The sequence below is a fragment of the Vitis riparia genome, chromosome 14 (genome assembly GCF_004353265.1).
Source record: "Vitis riparia cultivar Riparia Gloire de Montpellier isolate 1030 chromosome 14, EGFV_Vit.rip_1.0, whole genome shotgun sequence".
Lineage (NCBI taxonomy): Eukaryota > Viridiplantae > Streptophyta > Magnoliopsida > Vitales > Vitaceae > Vitis > Vitis riparia.
Genome location: NC_048444.1, coordinates 26,700,131 through 26,723,488, shown reverse-complemented (window position 1 = coordinate 26,723,488; position 23,358 = coordinate 26,700,131). Strand labels below are relative to the sequence as shown.

Here is a 23,358-nt window from a genome sequence, read left to right as displayed (position 1 = left end):
TCATGGAGTACATGCAACATTGTAGTTATTATAGGTGCCACATTTAATAATCAAAGTTTGTTTATCAATAACTATTATGTCGGTTAAAACAAAGAGGAATTAATGTTTCAATTAATTTTAAGGGGGTTAGATGCAATTTGTTGGGGCCAAAATTTAAATGAAATAAAATTAGAAGTTTCAAAAGATTTTGGGTGTATGGGGAAGAGGGCAGCCACAAAACCAACCAGCACCCCCCTCTTTTGGGGTGCATTCAGCTACAAATCTTCTCAAAAAGACAGTACACAAAACAAATGCAAAACAATAATATTTTAATCATTTCTATCATAAGCACTGCAGAATAATCTCAATAATACAAGAATGACCAAAGTATCAAACTAAAGAACAGTAAGCATAAGCATTCCATAATATTGCACATACTCAAACACAAGCAGTAGGTGCAAAGAAAACATAAAAAAGGAAAAGTAATGATACTCTAACTCCAAACATGTAGAATACCTTCTTGGGGTGACTGAGGCATTAGATCCGTGCATGGCACATACAAATAGGGCAAAGCCTACACGAGATCATAGGCATAAAATTCAGCATGAAAGCTTCAAATCAAAATTAGTGAATGGAGGAGATAATCTAACAACACAATTGTAGCATACGAAAAAAGGGTGGTGGAACTATAAGGTCAGTCATGGAGCATGAGTAATCTTGAACCCATAACAGCTTGCAAGCATCTATAAAAATCCAATTTCTGAAACTAAGATGTCAGAGAAACCCAAAAACTTTCGATCTCAAACAAATAGAGCAGTGATCTTACTCGATGAACATGCAAGCAAGTCTTCTGGCCCACAGGAGTAGAGCCATAAATCCTTATTACAGGAACTTCCTTCACCATACCACCTTCAAAATTCCACCAGCAATGATAAATATTTTTTAATAAGTATTATCATATAGAAAGATGACAGTTTGAATGCAATAAAACCTTAACTGTTTAATGCTGAGAAAACCAAGGAAAAGAAATAAAAGGAATTTCAAATCGCATATTTATGCTGTTTTATTTATTTATTTATTTATTTATTTATTTATTTATTTATTTATTTATTTATTTATTATTACTAATGAAACACTCACCTCAAGTAGCTCAATTATTTTAAAATTAAGCATGATTAGTGTCGGTTTTTTTGTTCTCTTGAATTTCAGATAATGAAAATCTGAAAGTAACAAAAAGAAATTAACTTCTTTTCTTTTCCCTACATTTTCTCAACAACCAAATGGACCCGATGAAACTCATCAGACTCCACTACCATAAAACTAATTCAGAATAAGAGAGAGATCAAGTAGAACCCAACCAGGTGTTTGGTTGCAGTTTTGCAGACAGCTGAGACAAAATAAAAGAACCAAGGTTCTCGCACTTATGTAGACTAAAATGTTCTACTGCTGCAATTTAACGCGTTGAGGCCTGTGATTTCTCAAAACCCAACATTCTGACTCTTACTTCAATCCCAAACTGTTCTATTAATCAAAGTTGATTAGTTCAGGCCTTTGATCTCTCAAACTCAAAACTTCCATATTTTTTCTTTTAACTCCTTTTTCTCGGCAACCAAACAACGAAGAACTCATTAGACTCTACTACCAAAAGTACAATCCAGAGACATGGGGATCAAAATAAAACCCAAACCCTCCGTTTGGTTGCCGAGAAGGCCTAAGCAAAATGAAAGAAAACAACACTATAAATACCGATGCCAAACTCTTGTAACACTCAATTTTTTTTATTATAATTATTTGAGCTCCTGCTCACTCAAATACAAATCCTCATTCTCCTGTTATTTTCCCTCCTTTTTTCCATCAACGAAACAGACCCAAACAAAGAACTCGTCGAACTCCACTACCAAAAAACACAATTCGAATAGATAAATATTCAACAAAAACCCTAACCCTCGCTTCGATTTCCAACATAACTAAGCAAAACACGAGAAATTAAAACTTCAAACATCAATGCCAAACTGCTCTATCACTCAAATTTGATTGACCCTCAGCCCTTGATTTCTCAAATTCAACCCTCCATTTCCTTTTCCTCACCAACCAAGTAGACTCCAACTCCAACTCTGCAAAAACCAAAGCAATTCAAACGACGTCGTTTGGAGGTTGCTCTCATTACCTTGAAAGCTACTGTAACAAATGTCGAGGTCTGGAATCGGAGGCGCCATATAGTAATCCATCGAAACGATTCGAACACTGAAAATCTTCGCATCGTCCTGTGAATTTTCCATCGATTTTCTCTGAAATTTACAAAATATTCATCGAATTTTGCAGCTCTGGTTTTTGAGTTCCGGATTTTATACTGCAGAGGAGGGGCAAAACTTCTCCTGTACACTTCGTTTTGACATTTCTGACCCTGGACCTTCAAGACTTTTACTTCAACTGCCATCGGCAATTTCTTGAATAATTAATTTTTTTCATAAATTGACATAAAATAATTATTTTTTTCCTATGAAGTCAACTTTAATTTTAATCATTAATTCAATGTTAAACTTAGAAACCACCCGTAAAACCAAACTCATTGATGTAATTAAATCAAAATTAACAAAATTTAATGATGTCATATGACTTAAAATTTAATAATTTATATTTAATAAAAAATTAACAATTGTGCATAAAATAATTGATTAAAAAATCAATTTCAATTCAAAATTCCTATATGCCTTTTCATAAAAATCTACCATTTTTTCTTTGTTTCTTTATTGTAAACTCATAACTTAATACTAGTAAAAAAAAAATAGGTAGTTTACATAAAAATTATTGTCAAAGTGATACTGTTAGAAAAATTGGGTTAATTTAACCTAAGGTTACCCTAAAAGGGGGTGAATAAGGTGATGGTCTTTTTTTGTAAATTTAAATTATGTTAATGCAAGAGACAATTATATATAAATATATAATAAAACAATATAAAAACAATTGCATATAAAGTAAAAGAATAGGGAAAAGAGAATGCAAACACAAGATTTTTATAGTGGTTTGGCGCAACCTAACTTACGTTCACTTTCCTCTAACTTCAATCTTAAGTTTGAGGTTTCACTAATTCAAGACTTCCAAACCAAGCCTTCAAACAATTTAATTGGATTATGGTTCCAATACACCATCTTATACTTTTGGCTCCAAATTGTGATGTCCCACATCAGATAGGGGAGAAAGTTTTTAATGCTATATATGTAGAGGTTCCTTTTAATCTTGTAGAAGCGTTTTAAAGTCATAAGGGTTATTTTGGGCCTAGAGTGGACAAGATTTACACGGTTTGGTGCGGGTCATTACAAATGGAATCAAAGTCGATCTTTGACTCTAATGTAGGGGTTTGTTTAGCCTTATGAGGCATGTCTGTCTATTTGGCCCAATAATCCCATGGGACATAACGAGAACGTTGTATCTACATGGGGGAGTGTTTGTGACATCTCATATCGGATAAGGGGGAAAGTTTCTAATGCTATATAAGTATGGACTCTTCTTAACAAAGTAGAGGTGTTTTAAAGTCGTGAGGGCCCCTTTAAGTCCAAAGCAAACAATATTTACACAATTGGGTACAGGTCGTTACAAATGGTATCAAAGTTTATCCTTGACCCCAGTGTGGGGATTTGTTTAGCTCCATTAGTGTTTGTCTATTGGTCCCGCAATCCCATGAGACATAATGAAGACGTTATGTCTGCATGAGGAGGTGTTTGTGACGTCTCATATTGGATAGGGGAGAAAGTTTCTGGCTTTATATATGTAAAAGTTCTTCTTAACTTTGTAAATGCGTTTTAAAGCCATAAGGGCCCCTTTGAAGCCTAGAACAAACAATATTTATATGGTTGGGTGTGAGTCATTTCAAATGGAATCAGAGTCAATCCTTGACTTTGATGTGAGAATTTGTTTAGCCCTATGAGAGGTGTCTATTTGTTTAGCCCAATAATCTCATAAAACACAATGAGAACATTGTATCTGCATAATGGGGTGTTTGTGATGTCTCATATTAGATAGAGAAGAGATCCTGGCGCTATATAAATATGATCTCTTCTTAACAATATAAACGTGTTTTAAAGCCGTGAGGGCCCTTTCGGGCCTAAAGCGGATAATATCTATACGGTTGGGTGTGGGTCGTTTCACCAAACATCCTTTACAATCTTCAAGAGATACATCACTCTTAAATAACTCTTCAAGTGATACCCCACACTTGATAATCCCTACCTTACGCTTAGATCCCTCCTCTTAAAGATTTACAAATAAAATAAGAAATAATCTCACAAAATCCTAGTACAAAACTTTAGGCTCAAATGATACAAGAAAACTATGATTGAATGGTGCACTAATGACATGCAAGTTTTAAAATAGTGGTGCACTAAAAAAACACTATCCCAAGGCTCAAATATATTCAAGAAATGTTTAAGAACGTTAAACTCTTAAAACAATGCAAATTGAAGCCTTTTTATAGAGGAAAAAAAAATGTCAAACTAGCATTTGGGGGTTCATTCGGTCGAGCTCCAGTTCGATCGATTCACTAGTCATTAGCATTTAATGTATGACAGGTGACCGTTAGACCTCGATCACCCCTTGACCGTCACTTGACCGGTTGAAATAGTGTTCTAGAATAGATAAAAGGTTTTTGCACCCCTCGATTGGTTAAGCCGAATAGGTCAATCGGTTCTTCATCTAGTTCAACTGGTTGAGCTGTTTTTGGCTCAATAACCATTTTTTTCAACTTAAGACTTTTTAGATAGGTTTGGAAAACATTTGACACAAGGTTTTAATTGAAAGCATAAAATTATCTAAATTTAAAATTTTAAAACAAAATAACTTTTAGATGATTTTGCTGCATAAATAAATAATGTAATGCATGAAAAAGTCTAATGCACCAATAACCACCAACAACCTTACAAAGAGATCTTATGAAACTTAAGTTTTGAAAAATACTTCTCCTTGAAATCTTTTTCTTCTTATGGATTTTCTTTTGATTTAATTTTGTCTTTGTAATTGTTACTTTGGAAATCTTCTTGCCTAATCATACTTGAAATATAATTATTAGTTCTAAACCTTATTGTGTTATCATCAAAATCAAGATTAACTAAATGTTAGTTCACGTATACATTTCCACACCATATTGGAAAGCAACCTATCAATTAAAAGTCTATGTAATAGTGATTCTACGAAGCATTGTTAGTCTAAAAGTATTTTTTGAAAAAAAAAATCTGTATTTAGCAAAATTTAATAAACACTTTTAAAAATTTGAAAAATCACTTATAAAAATCACTTAGTACGTGTTTAGTACTAATTCCAGGAAGTGTTTCAACTTTTTTTTTTAATATTTAAAAAAAATTATTTTTTAAATATTAAAATGATTAAAAATACTTCCTAAAATCACTACCAAATGCACTCTTAATAATAAATGATTCTCCTAAAAATACTTATAAATAAAACACTTCCACTAAAAGCATTTCAAGTAAAAATATTGTAAAATAGACTATGATTTTGTTCCTGAACACTTTTAAGGAGAATGATTTGAGGTACATTCAGGAATGTTCTTGAAAATTGTTCTAAAAAAGTTAAAAATAATTTTAAAAATACTTTTTTCAGGTTTTTTTTTTATAAGAAAAGTGTTTTGAAATTAATAATGTTTTCAATCTCCCTTTTATGTTTTCAAATATTTTTTAAAAATAAAATTTTATATTCTATGCTTTATTACCGATTATTATTCATATTTATCCCATTGTTTTTTTTAAAACAAAACAGTTAAAATATATTCCTTTTTAAAAATATTTTGCTTTTTTTTTTTGCTTGTTAAACAAATTTAATTTTTATTTTTTAACAAACAAGCCCTTGATATTTGGATATTTAGAAAAGAAAAGAGGGTTTTGGGTGATTTGTTGTAGTAAAAAAGTAAAATAAAACCTTAAAAAAATAACTTGTGAGGTGATTAGTAACTATTTTTTAAAACACGAATGAAAATCAATTGTTAAAATTATTATTTGATGTTTTTCAAAATAAAAATTTATTTAAAAATATGAAATATTTTTAACATATTTTTAATATTTTTAAATATGTTTTAAAAATAAATTTTATATTTAATGTTTTATATTTAATCATTTTATATATTTAAATAATTATTTTTTAAAATAAAAGAAAATAATTAAAAGATACTATAGTTATAAGACAAATGCTTACGTGTTGTTTAAAAAAAAAAAGGAAAAAAATTATAGTTATAAGACAGAAGCCGCCACAAGCTCTTCACAAGTCCAATAAGGAGAAATGATGGTGCTACCCGCCATTTCTCTGTCAACTAACATAACAGTTTCAACTAACATAACTGCCACTTCGGCTCCAACCACCCTCCACAAACACAGACTTCACAATTCAACTCTCAAATCCCTTTCAAAATCTGGTAAACTAGATGAGGCTCTTCGTCTAATAGAATATTGGCCGTCCAAATCCCCGGCCACCGCACCGGATGTTGAGGCTTGCGCCCTCTTCCTACACTCCTGTATCTCCAGAAAAGCCCTGGAACATGGCCAAAGACTCTACCTTCAGCTCCTCCTTTATAGAGATAGGTGCAACCACAATCTTCTCAACAACCCCACATTGAAAGGCAAGCTCATCACTCTCTTCTCAGTTTGTGGAAGAGTTGATGAGGCTCGCCGCGTTTTTGAGGATGGTGGGGAGGATGTAGATTTGCCGGAGTCGGTTTGGGTGGCCATGGGAATTGGGTACTCAAGAAATGGGTACCCGAAAGAAGCTTTGCTTCTCTATTATGAGATGGTGTGCCAGTTTGGTCAGCTGGGTAATTTTGCGTTTTCTATGGCATTGAAAGCATGTTCGGATCTGGGTGATTTGCGGACCGGTAGAGCGGTCCATGCCCAGGTGTTGAAAGCTACTGAGGATCCGGATCAGGTGGTGAACAATGCGCTTCTTCGGTTGTACAGTGAGGATGGGTGTTTCGAGGAGGCGCTACGGGTGTTCGATGGAATGCCTCATAGGAATGTTGTATCTTGGAACTCGTTGATTGCGGGTTTGGTTAAGAAAGATGGAGTGTTTGAGGCAATTGAGGCTTTTAGGATAATGCAGGGGAAGGGAATGGGGTTCAGTTGGGTGACGCTTACCACGATCTTACCTGTGTGTGCTCGGGTTACTGCACTTGGTAGTGGGAAAGAGATACATGCTGTGATTGTGAAATCCACCGCAAAACCGGATGCACCAGTGCTAAATTCGCTTGTGGACATGTATGCAAAGTGTGGAGCAATGGATTACTGTAGAAGAGTGTTTAATGGGATGCAAGGTAAAGATTTGACTTCATGGAATACCTTGATCACAGGGTATGCAATCAATGGTCGAATGATGGAAGCGATGGAGTCGTTCCAGGAGATGATTTGTTCTGGTTTCAGTCCAGATGGGATCACATTCATTGCCTTGTTGTCAGGTTGTAGCCATGCAGGGCTTGCAGATGACGGCTGCAGATTGTTTGAAATGATGAAGATGGATTACGGGATCTCTCCAACTGTAGAGCATTATGCTTGTTTGGTGGATGTCTTGGGTAGAGCTGGGAGAATCAAGGAGGCATTGGAAATTGTGAAAAACATGCCATTTAAGCCGACGGGCAGCATATGGGGATCATTACTCAACTCATGCCGACTCCATGGTAATGTTCCTCTTGCTGAGGCTGTTGCAAAGCGGTTGTTTGAGCTTGAACCCAATAATGCTGGGAATTATGTGATGCTGTCAAACATTTATGCAAATGCAGGGATGTGGGAGAGTGTTAAGGTGGTTAGAGAGTTTATGGAAAAGAGGGGTATGACGAAAGAGGCTGGATGCAGCTGGCTTCAAATCAAAAGCAAAATTCATACTTTTGTGGCAGGCGGGAGTAACGAGTTTCGCAATTCAGTTGAGTATAAGAAAGTTTGGAAGAGACTGATGGAAGCTATGGAAGAAGTTGGATATGTCCCAGACACTGGTGTTGTTCTTCATGATGTAAGTGAAGAAATGAGGGCAATGTGGGTGTGTGGTCACAGTGAACGGCTTGCAACCATGTTCGCACTCATCAACACGGCCTCAGGGATGCCTATTAGGATAACAAAGAATCTTCGTGTTTGTGTAGATTGCCACTCCTGGGTGAAGACTTTGTCCAAGGTCACTGGGAGAGTGATTGTCTTGAGAGATACAAATCGTTTCCACCATTTCAAAGATGGGGTGTGCTCATGTAAAGATTACTGGTGATTTATTTTCCCAACTACTCACTTCTAAGCTGTAACTTCATTATCTGAAAAGCAGACATGAATAGAATACTGGTACGGCTCCCTCTGATGCTTTGCAATGTTCTGGTTTGGATTATCCGGTTCTGCATCTGATAACCAATTCTCTAGTGGTTTTAGATCCTGTTCCGCCATGTGACTAAAAATTAGCTTTGTGTTTTTAAAAATGGAGAATTGTTTTTCAAAATTCACAATACTGTTTGACCGTTATTCTCTATTTTCAATTTTTAAAAACTAAGTGAAATAGAGAACGGTTTTTATTTAAACACTCTTCAAAAATACATTTTACACAGACTCGTTTTTGAAAACAACCCCTCTTGTCCTCTTCCGAAAAAAAGCCTCAAAACACATCTTTTTCCAATTCCCATCATCAAAGTTCAAAACCCATCTCACCCTCACAAAACGGTGTCATTTTACTCTCTTCCAACTTCATCAACCCCATCATCAAAAACATGCAAAAGCAACAAGAAACATAAAAACCATTCACAGGGATCACCATAAATATAGCACTGATGAGCTGCAGAGAGACTCCCTCTCCTAATAGCTCATGAACCCGGTTGAGAGCCGATGTATTGAAGTCATTAAAATCCAACACATTCTTCTTCATCAGCACAACTGTTCTCCTGTCTTCTTCTTATCATTTTTACCAGTAATGGCACTAACAATTGAACAAACATCTCTTCTTCTTCAACAACAACAACACAGCAAAGCAGAAGAAAACAAAGAATGTGAGAGCAGAAGAATAGATGAAGAAGAAGCTTGGAGATGCATTTGTTTATAGGCATACTATACACGCATCATATCCAAATCTAATACATGTAATAATAAAGATTTGATAGAGATATCGGCAGTTACTATTCAAATCTAAAGACACTCCTTAGGTAAGAGTCTCACACTTCTTCAAATGGACACTTCCCTCAGTGGTTTCAGAAAGTATTTCTCAAAATGCTTTCTTACTCACTCTTGAGTTCTCGTTAACATGTAAATTATAGATAATTTTGTGGGAGGATGAATGTTTTCATAGCATTTGCACCATCTGACTTGATTCCTGACATCAATGGCGGCGCATTGGGATCAACTGTTTTGCTACTTCACCTTCATCTTTTAATATTAAGTACGGCACACATCATAAAAAAAAGTGATAAGCTTCCAATTTTCTAGCAATAAATACTTCTTTATTTTAAATATAAGCATGAATATGAATGCTACAAAGTCGAAAATCGGTATTATAAATTACAGTATACTATAGTAGCAATGTGCATTTCAGCCATCGAAATCAGCACTGTGTACAAGATTTCCAGGAAAATTTAGATGGAGACACTGTTGGGAATCCCTTTGCCAGTAAGCCCGCCTTCGCTTGTGGGATATGTAGGGACCACTCCCCCTGATGACACGTGACACGGATTTCTATCCAGATCAGCTTCATCTGGATTTCCTCAAGAGGACACGTGGCACACTTCTCCTATCCGGACTTCCTCAAGGAGAAGCACACGGCACTCGCAAACATCACATCCGGACGACCGCCATATGTTTGTCCGGATTGTTGACCAAAGTAAGCAAATCTTACTACGTCATCCCGACAGCCTGCCACAGCCCACATTCCGCCGCCTGCAGAGCGAAAGGACAGGAATGATGGCAAGTCACTTCCCACGATCTCTGACAGCCGCCCGTAGGGAAATGATGACCCTGCCACCACCTAGAGGCATCATGACGAGCCAAAAAGTCTTCCCATCATTAAAGAGGGAGACAGAGCTTCTGTCACTATATATATGAACCTTCACACAAAGAGGAAGGTAAGTTTGCTATACCTAGTAAAAGGCCAACTGATTAATCTCTCTATACATGACTGACAAAACCATCGGAGGGTGTGTCCGGACACCCTGTCCGGACATCTTTTGCAGGGACAACTGAACCAGAACTCAATATTGGTTGAGAGCGTGCGTCCATTTGGCAGCTACGTGGATCACAGGGACGCGAGGCCTCAACAGGATAGAGCAGTGTGTATGGTATCTTCAAAGGCCCAACTCTGTTCTTGAATCTCTCATCTCCATTTCTCTCTATGATCATTTCTTCAATGTCTGCCAGCTTCCTTCCGAATTTCTCAAATGAGGGCAATGTGGACGTACGGCTTGCAACCATGTTTGCACTCATCAATACAGCCTCCGGGATGCCAATTAGGATAACAAAGAATCTTCATGTTTGTGTAGATTGCCACTCCTGGGTGAAGATTGTGTCCAAGGTCACTAGGAGAGAGATTGTTTTGAGAGATACAAATCGTTTCCACCATTTCAAAGATGGGGTGTGCGCTTGTAAAGATTACTGGTGATTTATTTTCCAAACTACTCACTTCTAAGCTGTGTTCTGCTGCAGAATAGAATATTGGTACGCCTCCCTCAGATGCTTTGCAGTGTTCTGCTTTGGTTGATCCGGTTCTGGATCTGATTACCAATTCACCAGGATCACCATGAACAGCTCTCACTGATGAGCTGCAGAGAGACTCCCTGTCCTAAGAGCTTATGAACCAGGTTCAGAGCCGATGTATTGAAGTCATTAAAATCCAACACATTCTTCTTCATCAGCACAACTGTTCCCTTGTCCTCTTCTTATCATTTTTACCAGTAATGGCACTAACAATTGAACAAACATCTCTTCTTCTTCAACAACAACAAAGCAAAGCAGAAGAAAGCCAGGAATGTGAGAGCAGAAGAATATATGAAGAAGAAGCTCGGGGATGCATTTATTTTTAGGCAAACCATACATGCATCATATCCAAATCTAATACATGTAATAATAAAGATTTAACACAGACATTGGCAGTTACTATTCAAATATAAAGACACTTCTTAGGTAAGAGTCTCACACTTCTTCAAACGGACACTTTCCTCACTGGTTTCAGAAATTATTTCTCAAAATGGTTTCTTACTCACTCTACATGTAAATTATATATAAATTTGTGGGAGGGTGGATGTTTTCAGAGCATTTACAGCATCTGACTTGATTCTTGGCATCATTGGCGTAAATTTAGATGGAGACACTGTTGGGAATCCCTTTGCCAGTAATCCCACCTTCGCTTGTGGGGTAGAGCAGTGTGTACGGTATCTTCACAGGCCCAACTCTGTTCTTGAATCTCTCATTTCCATTTCTATCTATGATCCTTTCTTCAATGTCTCCCAGCTTCTTTCCGAATTTCTCAAAAGCTTGCAATGGTGTTGTGTCCAGGGTCCATTCAGGACTGTCTCTCTGTCCAAGATAAACCTCATCGGAAGAATGCCTGGAAAGGATCTCAATAAGAGAGATGCCAAGAAGGGTCTGCAGCTGGGCAGTGATTGTTTTCAGGAAAGCCTTATCAGGATTGGACTTGAGTTCTTCATACTCAGGAGTGCCTTCTTCAGGCATGAATCTGCGGCTTATCGTTGGGCGGTTTGGGAGGTAGCCTGCATAAGGGTACTGCCCGAAATTCAATGCAGCATGGAGAGCAGAAGCCACCCAGATGATAATGGTGCAAGTTTGTATCAGCTCTTTGACAGTATGCATTTTAGGCCACCAGGGCTCGTCCTTCTTGTCGCCATGACCCTCTTCCCTCACTTCCTTCCACCAGGACTGAAGCTCAGAGTCTTTCTGGACCATCTCATCTGTCTTGTAGTAGAATGAGCAATATTCTTTCACCCATGTCTCAATAGCTGACCAGATCTCAAGTCCATCAACAGCATAGGGGTAGTCATCTATCAGTAGGCGGAGTCCATGAGGGGCCTCTGAATCCTCAACCGTTATTCCTCTGAAAGAGTGCCCAAGTTGGAGCATATCAGTTAGATGAAAATCACAATTTTCACTAGATTCATTGCACAGCAGGAAAGAAAACAATCACTAACGGTATTTATATACCTCTTGATGAGATCAGCAGGAAGTGCTTGCTCAGTGAGAACCCAATCTTTGTAAACAACAGATGACATTTCCATGGCATACTTTGATGGAAAAACTGTGCTCTCCACCACTCCACCAGCATTGATGAGGATTTGTCGAGCTAATGCATTTATATTCATAGTATCACGGAAGTGAGGATGCAAAAGCTTGTGAATTGGGTGAAGCACGCTGAGCTGCCTGTTGGTTGCGATCACAAATGGTTCAATTGCAGCATGTGTATTCAACCTGCAACCAATATCAAAGATATTCATAACCCGCTTCAGATTTAAGCCCAAACTGTATTCACTTTCCTTTGGGATATTACATACCAGTGGCTGAGGAGCTGATGATAGCCAGAGTCATTCACAGCAGCATAAGCTTTAGCCAGCTGCCAAATGGAACCTTCAACACCATCTTCAGCTGGCGTATATACTTTGTTGACAGCTCCAAATTTATCCCCACTAGGATGTGGTAGGCTCAATTCAATCGCCAGTGGCTTCAAAGTTCCGTCGTCTTTCAGGAAGAGGAGAGTCCTTGAGGCATAAGTTTTCGTGGAAGTTGCGTTTATCCTCCTCAGGTATGGCATGAAAACATCATGGTGATCTAATATGAATAGCCTCTTCTTCTCCATTGCCTAGTAAAAAGCACCATTTTTCAGTTACTACGGCTTGTGTTCCAATGCAAAAAATTAACATGTCGATATTGAAAAATTTAGTCTGAAAGAAGGCAACCTAAGAGCGTTACCTCGTTTATAGTAAGGTCATCCAGGTGATTCTCTATGTGTTCTTTGGTTATTGAACTGTTTTGGTTACCATAAACTTCAGGATCCAGCTTGCTTTTTGGAGGAAACTCCTGCAAACAAAGTAGAAAAGCTAATAATTATCAGAAAAGAGCTAGAACAGTAGATGGAGAGAAAGAAAACAAAGTCTGGAAGCCTTTCCAAGTTCCATTTTCTCAGAAAACAAACAGGGCATTTAAAAATATTTGAAAGGAAGCTGTAGTTTACTTGGAGTAGACGGATGACAACTGGGTTGAGTCCAGCCAGCATTTCTCTTGCAAATTCTTCATCGGTCCTCCATGCAGACTTATCCTCTGCTCCAGCATGATAAAAACGTCATCAATTTTACGAAAAATAAATATATAAATCTGGCTTCAAAGATTACAAGATGTTAGATGTATGCAGTACCTTTGATGACTTGGGGCATTGGGAACTTGAAGAGATGTTCCCCATCAGTACGAACCAGTTCCTTGAGCATCTCAAGAGGGATGTTGTCCTTAATTTTGTCAAGTAAAGGGCCCTCTGGGACCTTGATTCCTCCTTCGTAGAGGTCTAATACATCTTGGAAGCTGTCAAACTCATTGTGGGTGATGTCACATAGAGCCTCAAACTCAGGGAGAAGGAATTGAACTATGGATTTCAGGGCATAAGCCAGGAAGTCTGACATCTTCAGGTGACCAAATCTTTCATCTCTTGGAACATATATGTTTAAGCTCATCACAAGTGGCAATCTGCTCTCGGTGTTGGGATCTGTTAATTAAAAGAAGAGCAGAAATCAATCATATTCATCCTTTTATGATAAAAGCATGAGAAAACAATATGAATTTGTGTATCAAATATCTACCTTTTTCAGATGGTGGTCTACCAGTTCTTCCCCTCCTGGGATAAGGATACTCTGCAGATCCTCCCAGCACAGGGCGGGCGTTTTTGAGATCCCTGTCTGGATTCCCCAAATCATTATAGTAAGCATAGTCATACACTCGATCCCATTCCTTAAGCTCTCCGGTTCCATCTCCCCTCAGATTCACCAGCTCCCCTTCTCTGTACTTGAGCAGTGGCCCTGGTGTTTCACTTGGAAGATATGTCTGCAGCAGATAAAATAAACACATTCCTTTAGCAGACAATTCTCCTTGCCTAAGCTCAATGGACCACAATGCCACAGCAGACTCTCCTAGTATCAAGCAAATTAGTCTTACCTGATTAGTGAAGAAAACACGGTCAGTTTTGTAGTGCTTAGCAGGGTAGACCCAGGAATTACAAACAAAGTGAATTCTGCCACGTCCAGGAACATCTTCAAGAGTGAGAGTCCTGAGGTAAAACTCACTGTGGTGATTGTTTCTAATAATGAATGCCCCTGGCTCTCCAATCTCCTCATCCCAATCGAACGTGACCTTGAATGCAGACTCGCCCGCGGTTAAAGAAGTGATTGTGGTAATCCAGTCTTCCAAGTACGCTGGTTTTCCAATTTTCCCCTGTAACCCATTTGCTACAAAAGCATCAAAGCAAAAAACACAAAACACAAAAAACAAAAGCACTTAGAAAAATGCCCACTTGAATGGAAGATGTCAAGAAAGTCATTTGACTCATCTCTGAGAATAACAACCCCTCTTGGCCTCTTCCAAAAATCACATCTTTTTCCAATTGCTATCATCAAAATTCAGAACCCATCTCACCCTCACAAAACGGTATCAACCTCCTCTCCTCCAACTTCAACAACCCCATCATCAAAAACATGAAAAAAAAAAAAAAAAACTCACCAGGATCACCATGAACAGCACTGACGAGCTGCAGAGAGACTCCCTGTCCAAAAAGCTCATGAACCCGGTCCAGAACCGATGCATTGAAGTCATTAAAATCCAACACATTCTTCTTCATCAACACAACAGTTCCCTCGATCTTCTTCTTATCATTTTCCCCAGTGATGGCACTAACAATTGAAAGAAGCTTCTTCTTCATCATCATCATCATCATCTTCAACAACAATAACAACCACATAGCAAAAGAAAGCCAAGAATATGTTAGACAGAGAGATGAAGGAGAAGTATGTACGAAGAAGCAGCTCAGGTGGTGCAAGTATTTTTTACGCACATATGCTATATGACGTTTTTGAGAAGCTTCGCTTTTTCTATTTAGAAACTTTCCTATAATCCTATGCCTATAAAAAAAAAATAGAATTAATAACATACACATGGTTGCAAGTCTATACTGACCAACTTCAGTCAAGACAGGTTTTTCTTTTTTTTTTTTTCTTTTTTTCTTTTTTTTTTCTTTTAATAAAAAAAAATGGGTAGTTTCTAATTTCAGCAAAATAAGATAGAAAACCGAAAAAAAAATGATTTATATTATGAATTATGTCTTTTCTTTTTAATGGGTTATTGTTATTTTACTGACAACTAGAATAAAAATAAAAAAAGAAAAAAAGAAAAAAAAAGTATATGAGAATCTAGGGTTTATTAAAGGCCAAAATGGAGGAATGGACTATGTTTATTATATATATATATATATATTTTTTTTTTTTTTTTTCAATTGGTGTATTTATCACATGGTTGCTCTATAAAGTGGGGTTGCTTGGGTGGGTCTTAAATCTCTCAACCTTTTGGAATTGGAATCATGCTTTATTCTCATGTCATTGGCATATATATATATATATATATTTAATCTTTGCTTTGTTCTAGCTTTATGAAACATGATTGCACATCATACATACCAAATGTCAATCTTTTGCTTTAAAAAATACCGATTCAGTACCTTCTGAACGCATAATTCAATCATTGAAAATCGATTATTGAAGATATATGATAAAATTTAGGATATTAGATCAGAGTACAAATATATGATATCAAGGTATATTTAATAAAATAAGTATAAATAAATGAGATTAAAGTTTTAAAAAAAATACTAAAGTATAAAATAATGGAATACAAATTAGATATAAAGTAATTAGACCATCTTATATTGTGATCGATCCTCTTTTCACTGAATACCAATTTGATAATGTAGCGAGAGCGATAGTAAAATAGTCATGTACATGACTAAAAATAATATAATTATATTAAAAAATATATATATTTTTTACATCCATGGTCATAACTTTGGTCGTAGGGGCGTAGAATATTTAATAGCCTAATAATTATGGATCGCACAATTTTCTTATTTGCTTTCTCAATAATATAGACCATAGAAATTGTCATTTTCTCTTGTTCATATCAATACTATATAATAAAAGCCGCAATGAGATGTGTTGTAGAAGTTTTGTTGTGACGGTTTTTCGACCATATTTTGTTCAAACATTTACCCAATCACTATTTATATAACTATACACATGTGCTATGCAGGTGCAACACAAATTCATGCAATACCCAAAGAATGTTTGGTCTCACACAAACCATCAACACAACCACATGTCTATGTAAACAACATCAACCATCATTAATATTTCCAGCAAATTAGTCAACAATGCATACAGCTTTCCACTTGATTTGATGAAACATGAATGAATTGCCTACTTTTCATTAATATTTCTACCAAATTACTTAATGATATAGCTTTCAAATGTAACTAATTTTCCTTGTATATTTATTTTTGGGTGTTACTTGCCTTCCACCTATTATGAGGAAAAAAAACTATTCCACCTTCATGTTGAGATTTGCATCTCAAAAAATTACTGATTTTTATTTTTTATTTTTTATTTTTAAATAATTATTTGGATATATTTTTTATTTCTTATTTTTAAAAATAAAATTTTTATATAGGATTTCCAATTTCCAAACCATAAGACCTTCAAATTGACCCATACCAAAAAGATGAAGTTGGTTGTTGGAAGTGCTCTTCCTAACAATCAATTCAGAATGGTAGATAGTCATGTAAGAAATCACAATGATCATAATATTTTATTCCTATTAGAACATATGGGTAAGGATATCATCTCACAATTGCTTGGTGAGACAATGTGAGATGGCTTTTCTTGACCAACTCAGCCTAAAGGACATACATGTGCTGCCATGCCAACTCAAATTTAACTCAATCTATTCAATTTAGACACGTTTGGCATTTAGAAAAGAGGAATAAAAATCCTAACGAGAGTAGGGTTTGATTTCCATAATAGTGAATTTTTTATTATTCTCGTTCTTAAAAATAATCCGAACACATGAATGAATAAAAGATGTAAAAGATAGAATTGATTTTTCCTTCTCATTCTTTACTCCAACATTTAAAACATGACCTTAGTGCAAGGTAAGTAAGAAAGTCAATAAAAATTGCCAATTGGGACATGGGATATGGGCCATGGGCCAGGTAAGGATCCCGCTCTACATGGGATGTTAAGCCAACTTAAGTTGAACTTCGAGGGTGTTTGTTTTTTTAATCTTTTGCTGAAAGTAATTTGCTTTCAAACTTTATGTTGTTTGTTTTTCCACTTTTTTTTTATGACTTATTATAAGTTTTTGGCTAAATAGAAAAAAAAAAATCAAATATTTTGCTTTTTCTTTATTTTTTTAATATTTAATATAAACAAAATATTACAAAAACAAAAAACTTAATACTTAAAAGGCTGAAAACAGGCTTCATCGAAGGCAAGATTTTCTTCCTCTTGAAATTGCAATCTAGTCATTAGAAGACTTGAAAACCAAGATGATATCAAAGTAGAAAATGAGTAGTAGATAAGCTAGTGTGAAGAGTGAAGTGTGAGCATGTGAAGTTTTCACTGTATCAACTGCCAGTCTTCACTTAGTTTTGGAAGGTGACAACTAACTATGAAATGGTGGACCAGAAGCTAAACATGACCAGTAGTTATGTTTTTCTACCCCTTGAAGATAACTGTTGATCAACAAGAAGAATATATAGCTCTTAATCCAATTATGTAATGATCAATAAATTCAGTTTGATTCTATGTCTGTCTACACGAGTCAAAATTCTAGCTGCAGAGAGACTCCCTGTCCTAAGAGCTCATGAACCCGGTCCAGAGCCGATGTATTGAAGTCATTAAATCCAACACATTCTTCTCATCAGCACAACTGCTCCCTTGTCTTCTTCTTATCATTTTTACCAGTAATGGCACTAACAATTGAACAAACATCTCTTCTTCTTCAACAACTACAACAAAGCTAAGCAGAAGAAAGCCAAGAATGTGAGAGCAGAAGAATATACAAAGAAGAAGCTCGGGGATGCATTTGGTTATAGGCATACTATCCAAGCATCATATCAAAATCTAATACATGTAATAATAAAGATTTGATAGAGATATTGGCAGTTACTATTCAAATCTACAGACACTTCTTAGGTAAGAGTCTCACACTTCTTCAAATGGACACTTTCCTCAGTGGTTTCAGAAAGTATTTCACAACATAGTTTCTTACTCACTCTTGAGTTCTTGTTAACATGTAAATTATAGATAATTTTGTGGGAGGGTGGATGTTTTGAGAGCATTTGCACCATCTGACTTTGATTCCTGATATCAATGGCTACGCATTCAGATCGACTGTTTTGCTACTTCACCTTCATCTTTTAACATTAAGTGTGGCACAGATCATAAAAAAAGTGAAAAGCTCCCAATTTTCTAGCAATAAATAATTCCTTACTACAAATATATGCATCAATATGAATGCTACAAAGTCCAAAAATAGGTAATACTATATTAGCAATTTGCATTTAAGCCATCTTGATCAGCAGTGTGCTCATGATTTTCCAGGAAAATTTAGATGGAGACACTGTTGGGAATCCCTTTGCCAGTAAGCCCACCTTCGCTTGTGGGGTAGAGCAGTGTGTATGGTATCTTCACAGGCCCAACTCTGTTCTTGAATCTCTCATTTCCATTTCTATCTATGATCATTTCTTCAATGTCTGCCAGCTTCCTTCCGAATTTCTCAAAAGCTTTCAATGGTGTTGTGTCCAGGGTCCATTCAGGAGTGTCTCTCTGTCCAAGATAAACCTCATCGGAAGAATGCCTGGAAAGGACCTCAATAAGGGAGATGCCAAGAAGGGTTTGCAGCTGGGCAGTGATTGTTTTCAGGAAAGCCTTATCAGGATTGGACTTGAGTTCTTCATACTCAGGAGTGCCTTCTTCAGGCATGAATCTGCGGCTTATCGTTGGGCGGTTTGGGAGGTAGCCTGCATAAGGGTACTGCCCGAAATTCAATGCAGCATGGAGAGCAGAAGCCACCCAGATGATAATGGTGCATGTTTCTATCAGCTCTTTGACAGTATGCATTTTAGGCCACCAGGGCTCGTCCTTCTTGTCGCCATGACCCTCTTCCCTCACTTCCTTCCACCAGGACTGAAGCTCAGAGTCTTTCTGGACCATCTCATCTGTCTTGTAGTAGAATGAGCAATACTCTTTCACCCATGTCTCAATAGCTGACCAGATCTCAAGTCCATCAACAGCATAGGGGTAGTCATCTATCAGTAGGCGGAGTCCATGAGGGGCCTTTGCATTTGAATCCTCAACCGCCATTCCTCTGAAAGAGTGCCCAAGTTGCAGCATATCAGTTAGATGAAAATCACAACTTTCACTAGATTCATTGCACAGCAGGAAAGAAAAAAATCACTAACAGTATCGATATACCTCTTGATGAGATCAGCAGGAAGTGCTTGCTCAGTGAAAACCCAGTCTTTGTAAACAACAGATGACATTTCCATGGCATACTTTGATGGAAAAACCGTGCTCTCCACCACTCCACCAGCATTGATGAGGATTTGTCGAGCTAATGCATTTATATTCATCGTATCACGGAAGTGAGGATGCAAAAGCTTGTGAATTGGGTGAAGCACGCTGAGCTGCCTGTTGGTTGCAATCACAAATGGCTCAATTGCAGCATGTGTATTCAACCTGCAACCAACATCAAAGATATTCATAACCCGCTTCAGATTTAAGCCCAAACTCTACTCACTTTCCTTTGGGATATCACGTACCAGTGGCTGAGGAGCTGATGATAGCCAGAGTCATTCACAGCAGCATAAGCTTTAGCCAGCTGCCAAATGGAACCTTCAACACCATCTTCAGCTGGCGTGTATACTTTGTTGACAGCTCCGAATTTATCCCCATTAGGATGTGGTAGGCTCAATTCAATCGCCAGCGGCTTCAAAGTTCCGTCGTCTTTCAGGAAGAGGAGAGTCCTTGAGGCATAAGTTTTCGTGGAAGTTGTGTTTATCCTCCTCAGGTATGGCATGAAAACATCATGGTGATCTAATATGAATAGCCTCTTCTTCTCCATTGCCTAGTAAAAAGCACCATTTTTCAGTTACTATGGCTTGTGTTTCAATGCAAAAAATTAACATGTCGACATTGAAAAATTTAGTTTGAAAGAAGGGAACCTAAGAGCGCTACCTCGTTTATAGTAAGATCATCCAGGTGATTCTCTATGTGTTCTTTGGTTATTGAACTGTTTTGGTTGCCATAAACTTCAGGATCCAGCTTGCTTTTTGGAGGAAACTCCTGCAAACAAAGTAGAAAGAGCCAATAATTATCAGAAAAGAGCTAGAACAGTAGATGGAGGGAAAGAAAACAAAGTCTGGAAGCCTTTCCAAGTTCCATTTTCTCAGAAACCAAACAGAGCATTTAAAAATATTTGAAAGGAAGCTGTAGTTTACTTGGAGTAGACGGATGACAACAGGGTTGAGTCCAGCCAGCATTTCTCTAGCAAATTCTTCATCAGTCCTCCATGCAGACTTATCCTCTGCTCCAGCATGATAAAAACGTCATCAATTTTACGAAAAATAAATATATAAATCTTGCTTCAAAGATTGCAAGATGTTAGATGTATGCAGTACCTTTGATGACTCGGGGCATTGGGAACTTGAAGAGATGTTCCCCATCAGTACGAACAAGTTCCTTGAGCATCTCAAGAGGGATGTTGTCCTTAATTTTGTCAAGTAAAGGGCCCTCTGGGACCTTGATTCCTCCTTCGTAGAGGTCTAATACGTCTTGGAAGCTGTCAAACTCATTGGGGGTGCTGTCACATAGAGCCTCAAACTCAGGGAGAAGGAATTGAACTATGGATTTCAGGGCATAAGCCAGGAAGTCTGACATCTTCAGGTGACCAAATCGTTCATCTCTTGGAACATATATGTTTAAGCTCATCACAAGTGGCAATCTGCTCTCAGTTTTGGGATCTGTTAATTAAAAGAAGAGCAGAAATCAATCATATCCATCCTTTTATGATAAAAGCATGAGAAAACAATATGAATTTGTGTATCAAATATCTACCTTTTTCAGATGGTGGTCTACCAGTTCTTCCCCTCCTGGGATAAGGATACTCTGCAGATCCTCCCAGCACAGGGCGGGCGTATTTGAGATCCCTGTCTGGATTCCCCAAATCATTATAGTAAGCATAGTCATACACTCGATCCCATTCCTTAAGCTCTCCGGTTCCATCTCCCCTCAGATTCACCAGTTCCCCTTTTCTGTACTTGAGCAGTGGCCCTGGTGTTTCACTTGGAAGATATGTCTGCAGCAGATAAAATAAACACATTCCTTTAGCAGACAATTCTCCTTGCCTAAGCTCAATGGGCCACAATGCCACAGCAGACTCTCCTAGTATCAAGCAAATTAGTCTTACCTGATTAGTGAAGAAAACACGGTCAGTTTTGTAGTGCTTAGCAGGGTAGACCCAGGAATTACAAACAAAGTGAATTCTGCCACGTCCAGGAACATCTTCAAGAGTGAGAGTCCTGAGGTAAAACTCACTGTGGTGATTGTTTCTAATTATGAATGCCCCTGGCTCTCCAATCTCCTCATCCCAGTCGAACGTGACCTTGAATGCAGACTCGCCAGCGGTTAAAGAAGTGATTGTGGTAATCCAGTCTTCCAAGTATGCTGGTTTCCCAAGTTTCCCCTGTAACCCATTTGCTACAAAAGGCACACAAGTTCAATATCATCACTAACAGATGGTCACTGCATTTTTACATACATGTTATTCTCAAAAATCACTGGGTTGAAAAGGCTTTTATGTTTGAGCTTGGACTTGCTACAAGCAGCAGTGGCTTTGCTGCATGAAATTTCAGAATCTGCGGCTGTTTTGGCAGGTATTTGATGAAGTTTTGAGAAATATTTCACAACAATTCATCTCCTTGGTTTATGGCATTTCTTTCTCTTTAATTCCAACAGGAGTGATCCTCAAAATTTTTATGAATTTCAGTTTCAACTTTTGTGAAATCTGGGGAAATCTAACCCAAGATCTAAGACTAAAAAATCACCCAAGATCTAGTGGCTTAAAAAAAAGGGCAGCTGCATGGGAATTTCATATTGAGTTAGGTGGGCATGTATAGTGGTTGATGAAGAGAAATATAAACAAGAGAAAGTAGTAGAAAACAAAAGCATAAAAAACAAAACACAAAAAACAAAAGCAGTTAGAAAAGTGCCCAGTTGAATGGAAGATGTCAAGAAACTCATTGACTCAATTTCTGAGAATAACCCCTCTTGACCTCTTCCAAAAAACACATCTTCTTCCAACTCCCATCATCAAAACTCAAAACCCATCTCACCCCTCACAAAACGGTATCATTCTCCTCTCCTCCAACTTCAATAACCCCATCATCAAAAACATGAAAATAAATAAATAAATAAAAATAAAAACTCACCAGGATCACCATGAACAGCACTGACGAGCTGCAGAGAGACTCCCTGTCCCAACAGCTCATGAACCCGGTCCAGAACCGATGCATTGAAGTCATTAAAATCCAACACATTCTTCTTCATCAACACAACAGTTCCCTTGATCTTCTTCTTATCATTTTCGCCAGTAATGGCACCAACAATTGAATGAATCATCTCTTCTTCTTCTTCTTCTTCTTCTTCAACAACAACAACAACAATAACAACAGCAAAGCAAAAGAAAGCCAAGAATATGAGAGAAAGAGGGATGCAGGAGAAGAATATATGAAGAAAAGCTCAGGTGGTGCATGTATTTATAGACATAAACATACGCGTATAAAATGCCTAAAATCAAACATATGAAATATCTGAGAAGCTTCACTTTTCTATTTAGAAACTTTCCTTTTCCTTCTTTAAAAAATAGAATTAATAATATATACATGGTTGTTATTTTTAGAAACTTCAGTCAAGAAAGGTTTTTTTTTTTTTTTAATAAAAAAAACATATGGAAGTTTCTAAATTTCAGCTAATTAAGATTCAGAAGAGGAAAAAAATGATTTCTAATGTGGGTTATTGTTATTTTATAGATAATTAGACTAAAAATAATCATAAATAAATAAATTAAAAAAAAAAAAAAAAAAAAAAAAAGGTGTGGGGGTGGAGGGAGAGAATCTAGGGTTTATTGAAGGGCAAAAATGGAGGAATAGACTAGGTATTTTGACTATTTTCCATTGGCTGGTTGGGTTGCCTTTCTTGATCCATGGATACATCCTCCATTCTTCTAATGCATTACCTCTATGTATATTATATTTTATTTATTTATTTGAATTGGTGTCTTT

The 23,358-nt window shown here is 37.1% G+C and overlaps 4 protein-coding genes across 5 annotated transcripts in view; 1 reads left to right on the top strand and 3 right to left on the bottom strand.

Moving 5' to 3' along the window:
• Positions 1–2,292, bottom strand: part of LOC117930800 (DNA polymerase zeta catalytic subunit) — a 37,993-nt gene extending 35,701 nt beyond the window's left edge. The window contains exons 1-3 of one of the 2 annotated variants that reach the window (XM_034851532.1): positions 2,147–2,292; positions 806–888; positions 496–553 (exon numbers count right to left, since the gene is read on the bottom strand). In XM_034851532.1, the coding sequence (XP_034707423.1) occupies positions 496–553; positions 806–888; positions 2,147–2,258 (253 nt within the window). In that variant the 5' untranslated portion in view covers positions 2,259–2,292. Of the gene's footprint in view, positions 1–495; positions 554–805; positions 889–1,337 lie in introns of both variants that reach the window. The other variant, XM_034851533.1, reaches the window with a different exon arrangement.
• A 3,969-nt stretch (positions 2,293–6,261) lies between these two features.
• LOC117930602 (pentatricopeptide repeat-containing protein At3g14330) lies at positions 6,262–8,317 on the top strand. Its single transcript, XM_034851236.1, has one exon. The coding sequence runs from the start codon at positions 6,262–6,264 to the stop codon at positions 8,218–8,220; it is 1,959 nt and encodes a 652-aa protein (XP_034707127.1). The 3' UTR covers positions 8,221–8,317.
• Positions 8,318–10,964: 2,647 nt separating this feature from the next.
• On the bottom strand, positions 10,965–14,994 carry LOC117929787 (probable linoleate 9S-lipoxygenase 5). Its single transcript, XM_034850195.1, has 9 exons — positions 14,691–14,994; positions 14,130–14,419; positions 13,778–14,018; positions 13,342–13,683; positions 13,162–13,247; positions 12,900–13,007; positions 12,485–12,789; positions 12,138–12,401; positions 10,965–12,030 (listed from the first exon to the last, which is right to left on the bottom strand). The coding sequence occupies exons 1-9, from the start codon at positions 14,926–14,928 to the stop codon at positions 11,277–11,279; spliced, it is 2,628 nt and encodes an 875-aa protein (XP_034706086.1). The 5' UTR covers positions 14,929–14,994; the 3' UTR covers positions 10,965–11,276.
• A 3,466-nt stretch (positions 14,995–18,460) lies between these two features.
• Positions 18,461–22,811, bottom strand: LOC117929788 (probable linoleate 9S-lipoxygenase 5). The gene is made up of 9 exons (XM_034850196.1): positions 22,507–22,811; positions 21,486–21,775; positions 21,134–21,374; positions 20,698–21,039; positions 20,518–20,603; positions 20,255–20,362; positions 19,840–20,144; positions 19,493–19,756; positions 18,461–19,385 (listed from the first exon to the last, which is right to left on the bottom strand). The coding sequence occupies exons 1-9, from the start codon at positions 22,694–22,696 to the stop codon at positions 18,626–18,628; spliced, it is 2,586 nt and encodes an 861-aa protein (XP_034706087.1). The 5' UTR covers positions 22,697–22,811; the 3' UTR covers positions 18,461–18,625.
• Between the last annotated feature and the right edge of the window lie 547 nt (positions 22,812–23,358).

Coding starts and splice junctions, on each gene's coding strand:
- LOC117929787 (XM_034850195.1), bottom strand. CDS start 14,928: ATGTGGTTGTTATTGTTGTTGAAGATGATGATGATGATGATGAAGAAG. Junction 14,019..14,129: donor GTGTTTTCTTCACTAATCAG/GTAAGACTAATT, acceptor TATCTGCTGCAG/ACATATCTTCCAAGTGAAAC. Junction 13,008..13,161: donor TTGTCATCCGTCTACTCCAA/GTAAACTACAGC, acceptor CTTTGTTTGCAG/GAGTTTCCTCCAAAAAGCAA.
- LOC117930602 (XM_034851236.1), top strand. CDS start 6,262: ATGATGGTGCTACCCGCCATTTCTCTGTCAACTAACATAACAGTTTCA.
- LOC117929788 (XM_034850196.1), bottom strand. CDS start 22,696: ATGATTCATTCAATTGTTGGTGCCATTACTGGCGAAAATGATAAGAAG. Junction 21,776..22,506: donor TGCTGTTCATGGTGATCCTG/GTGAGTTTTTAT, acceptor TGCCTTTTGTAG/CAAATGGGTTACAGGGGAAA. Junction 19,757..19,839: donor CATCAGCTCCTCAGCCACTG/GTACGTGATATC, acceptor TGTTGGTTGCAG/GTTGAATACACATGCTGCAA.